This window comes from Pelobates fuscus, chromosome 4 (genome assembly GCF_036172605.1).
Source record: "Pelobates fuscus isolate aPelFus1 chromosome 4, aPelFus1.pri, whole genome shotgun sequence".
NCBI classification, from domain to species: domain Eukaryota; kingdom Metazoa; phylum Chordata; class Amphibia; order Anura; family Pelobatidae; genus Pelobates; species Pelobates fuscus.
The window spans coordinates 61,236,417-61,241,552 of record NC_086320.1 but is presented as its reverse complement, the minus strand read 5'-3'; the positions used below and the strand labels follow the sequence as shown (position 1 = coordinate 61,241,552).

At 34.3% G+C, this 5,136-nt stretch overlaps 1 protein-coding gene across 1 annotated transcript in view; it reads left to right on the top strand.

Moving 5' to 3' along the window:
• LOC134609323 (serine/threonine-protein kinase SBK1-like) overlaps window positions 1-5,018 on the top strand; it is a 25,296-nt gene extending 20,278 nt beyond the window's left edge. The window contains exons 2-4 of the mRNA XM_063453004.1: window positions 3,030-3,195; window positions 3,626-3,828; window positions 4,464-5,018. Of these exons, the coding sequence (XP_063309074.1) occupies window positions 3,030-3,195; window positions 3,626-3,828; window positions 4,464-5,018 (924 nt within the window). The remainder of the gene's footprint in view (window positions 1-3,029; window positions 3,196-3,625; window positions 3,829-4,463) is intronic.
• The last annotated feature ends 118 nt before the right edge of the window (window positions 5,019-5,136 follow it).

The following is a 5,136-nucleotide window of genomic DNA, read 5'->3' as shown; positions in this document are numbered from 1 at the left end:
CCGCCGTCCTTAAGGGGTTAATAATAAACAATTTTATTCATACATAAAGTAGGTCAGTAATATGTCCAGATTTAAAATACTAAAATTAATATGTTACAATGATATATAATCTCTGGGTTTTTTTTTTACCCAGTCTCCATACTTGTTCATACGCCAAATATAGTGTATTCATCCATGCCTTTTTAAGTTTCACTGACTGGGTGCAATACTAGGCCTGATTTAATACCATGCATTATAGGAATGCTGGGCACAGTGAAAGAGGGTTGAAATAGCAATGTTACCATGGGGACCAGGACAAGTTTTCAAAGACTGAAAGAGTGTGAATTGCAGATAAGCTGGTGAGGAGATTCAAGGAATTTCCATAGGAAGAATTCTAGAGGTCATCATGCCCAACCTCCAATTTTGGATTTCCTTTCCATTTACACAAGATACACTCAATTTTAAAAAGGAACAATTGCCTGTAATGGGACAAATGTTAGTGTAGCTGGGTGCATGCTCACGGTCATTCTTAGTGTAGTGGTACTATAAGACAGGTATAGCCTTTGGTTAACTCTGTATATAGATAAAAACTGTGGGAATCAAACAGAATCTTCATAATAAAATGTATCTTTAATCACCTCCTAAAGTATTATTTCCAAATTATGTTTTAGGTGAATATTTGCTCAAATGGAAGCAAAAAAAAAAAAAAAAAAAAGGAGTTATCAATTGTAAGTTATGCAGCATGAATGCACACCCTCCATAATAATTGTGTGAGTCATTATGAGAAGTCATACTCACCCACCCAACACCCCCATCCTGATAATCGATGGAATATACACACAGATTAGGAGCTTCAAAAATGAATATTACTTGGGGTAAAAAAAAATACCAATATGTGAAGAAGTATTGGATAGTTTTAAGTCAACACCACAATATATGAGATTTATAGCAGGTTACAGCTGGTAGAATAGTATGGTTTAATATTTAGGCAGGTTATAGAATAAAAGGTTATTTTAAAGCCAGTTGGTTGTCTTTACCACATAGTTTAACAAATATAAAGTTAAATATATATTTAAAAATATAACACCAATAATTAACAGAAAAATAAGTTTGGTGGAATAACAAAAAAAAAAGCATATTTTTAATGCCAACTTGGTGACTTCTGATTAAAAAGGAAAGGCTTGTTTAGTGATTTACACAATATATTGCAATTTTAAGGACAATCAAAATTTGAGGTCAGGTTAAATTTAGATAGTGAGAAACTAGAAACCAATTTCTAATCAAAAAAATCTAATAGCAAAAACAGAATAATATTGCAGTACTCCAGTTTAATAAATAATGCATCTTTCAACCTACACAGTGATCATGTGCAACTTTTGCCCATAAAAAAATGGATTGATGAATGAGGTCTCAGAAAGATAGAGGCGCTGGATTTTCTAAGTTAAAACCTATGTTTTAAGCTCGCTACACACACTCTTGATAAATAAATAATATTTTTTTTACATTGAAAATTAAGATTTTCCCACTCCTAGACTATTTCATTTAAGTTTCCCTCCACAAGGTTTCTGCTATGTTTACATTACACATTTCTTCTTAAAAAGTAATTATAATGCGAATAGGACAGATACTGCAGTGTCTGTTTCTAATTAACATATTACATATAATCACTTTTCTCCACCCACTGCTTGAACACTGACCAATAGAAATCTTCACACCTATTGACATGACAAAGGCTATTGGTGGGATACTCAATTTGCATTTAATTAAGGGAGGGGTTTATGGTTTAGTCAGGGCAGTTCTCCTATAAAAGACCATTAGCAGGCTTACAGCCTTCAGAATTTGTCTTCTTGTTTGTTTAGCAGGAACCTCTTGAAGACATTGGACTCCAGGAGAAAATTTCCATGTGTTGAAGTTGTGAAAGAGATCACGTTTGCCATATTCCAAAGTGATATCTCAACCCAAAGTTGTTTGTAAGATTTTAAAGGTAAGATCTACACTTCCTTATAAACTGATACATGTCTGAATGGAGTGTGATATGTAGATAAATTGCAAAGAGTAGGTTAAAATAGTAGAGATGGAAACGGTCTACAGCTCCTCTAGATTGAAATTTGGTAATTTTCTATACAACAAAATTTGTTTAAAGAAACTAAAACCTTATATTTTAGTATTTGGTTAAACAATTAGATGTTCAGGGAATAAAATGTACAAGATTGTTATTCCTGTTGGATGAATAACATTTGGTTCTCCGTATATGTTGGACTAAATGTCACTTAAGTCTCAGCCAACCTATAACGTGATTGAAAGTTGTATTACACAGTAGGTGGAGAGAAATGTTTTAATGTGTAGCTTGGTTTGTAAAACTGGTTCTGTCCTTTAATTCATAGCATATAATTCATTTGGGATTAGTCAGGACACTCTGGATCTGGAATATTAACAGGTGATTTCTGAACGTTGATTCAAAATTTGATTTGGTTAAAAGAACAATTCAATCTATTAAATACTGTTTATTGAATTATACATTAAATATACAATTTGCATTTATTTTAAAAAAAATCTATATAAAGTTCTACCTACTTTTACATTTAATGTCTTGATTACATTATACACCTGCCATCTGTTATACAGTCTCTCTAGTCATATTCAAATATTTCTCAGGGCTATTAACACACCCTATCAATGCATTTTGCTGTCTTTGTACCACTTTCTGGAGGCATATCTCTCCATGGATCCACTCTGAAGAACTGGTTTTGTCCTCTTCCAAAAACTACTAGAGATACACTGTACCATGCTTTCATTATTTCTTTTGTGTTGCGAAGTTCAACTAATCTTTGGCAGGAGAAAAGGAGTGGGAGAGAATTGTTCTACATGGAATGGGCTGAATTGTCTTGTAGTTTAGGTTTCCACACGTCATAGCTTTAGATTGCAATGTTTTAAAAAGATTACACATCTGTATTCTGATTCAGAACAGCAAAACTACAATGAAGATTTATCTTTACTTCTAAAAGATTATAAAAAAAGCAGTTTTTAAAACTAATATTTTGCACCCTCAGGTCTACGCTTCAAATCTGAGTAAAGAACCTGCCTTCCAGCTCATTGCAATGGAAAATACATCCGAAAACCAAGAGATCCAGATGATTCCAGAGCAGTACCAGGTTCTTGAAAAGCTTGGAGAAGGGACCTTTGGTCAAGTTTTACTGGCTCATGACAAGCTATCAGGTACATAGACAGTTTGATTAACCCCAAAGCCTTTGTTGGCACAAGTGTGTTAATCTAATAACATACAGTATCTAGAATAGTTAATGGCTATAATAACATGTACTTTAAGCAGAAATGTCACTTTTTGCAAAACCTAGTGGCAAACTAAAAGTTATTTTTTTTATTTATTTGTTTTGTTTTCTTTTGTCTTTTTATTTACATTGTATACCTTGCTGTACTGGCACAGCCAAAACAATAGGCAAATTAAATTAATTTCAAGTGTTGCATGCACACACACAGGACTCGGAAAGAAATATTGGAGCACTTAAAGAGAACTGTCTTAATAGTATTACATTTAACCTCCTCATGTCACTCCCGACTCATTAATGTTACTATAGTTGATTGTTTTTCTGAAAATGGTTTTAACAATTGTCTTGATCATGTTTACAAGGTCGATCAGTGGCGCTAAAACTGATGAAGAAAGAGAGAACCCACCAAGATGACTTTGTCAAGGAATTCAAGGTTGCGGTCTATCTGTCTCATCACAGGGGTATCATTACAACCTACCCCTACTTCTTTGATACCCTGAAACACTACGTCTACGTCCAGGAGGTGGCAACAGCAGGGACCCTCGAATCCATTATTGTTGAGAAGGTAAGGAGCATAAGCTGTATAATTGCTCCTCATTAGTCTCAGTGGTATTTTACAGCAGATTAGTAACAATGAATGGTCTTGTTAGAATATCTATGCTACTTTAGGCATGGGCAACTTGATACCCTATACGTTATGTATGTACTATGACAATAACTGGCATAGGATATTTGCTGTAATTGTATATCATCAAGAACAGGAGGGCCACTGGTTACCAACATGTGTCCTAGCTGCATCTTAGTTTGGTTCAAGTTGAATTTATTGAAAAAGTTGAAAACTTTGATTGAAAAGTTTTAATAAACACAGCCATCTCCATAAAACATATAAAAAGTGCTTAATTACATTTACTGTCAACACTTGCCTACAATTGAAATAGCTAAAATTAATATTCTATTTTCAGCAGCATATATATTTTAGAACTTTATGTATGGCATACATTGATAATTCAACATTGTATGTGTAAATCACTGCTTACAACACAATAACTAATATTTGAGGCATACTTTTGCTAGAGGAGAGTTATCAGCTGACTTATTAAAATAATGATTTTGAGAATGATATTGGTAAAAGATTTTTATTTTTGGCTCTACTGAATATTTTACTTAATATACTGATTTTTTTTTTTTCTAATATTTTAGGTTGGGTTACCAGAATACATTGTGAAGCGTTGTGCTGCTCAGATTTCCGAAGCATTGTTTTTCATTCATAATCAAGGGTTGGTGCATAGAGACTTGAAACCAGACAACATCTTGCTTATGGATAAAGAATGCCACAACATTAAGATCGGAGATTTTGGTCTAACAGAACGTTTTGGTAGATTCATCCCATCGATGTCTCATATAATACCATACATGGCACCTGAGCTATCTATTCTGGAACCTAACCAATATCTACACTTGAGTCCAAGTATTGATGTCTGGGCATTTGGAGTCACTCTGTATGTAGCTCTCACTGGCTGCTTTCCATGGCTGGAAGCTGTAAGCAAAGACCATAAATTCCGGATATTTGCAAGCTGGAAAACATATGGAGAGTTAGACGATCCCCCAGTTTCCTGGCAGAGTTTTACCAGGGAAGCATTGGTTATGTTTTCCAGTTTACTTTCACTGGATCCTTCCGTTAGAATGTCTGGTGGCATTGTTTACAATTACCTGCATATACCATGGAGATACAAAGAGCTGAATATTAATAGGTGAGAGGTTTAAGCTCTTTGTCAGCCAAGGACAGGAAGGAATAGCAATGGCAGAGCTTACAGATGTCATGACACTTGTATATGGATATCAAGTGTAGTAAAAGGGCCTCATGTCTTCGAGG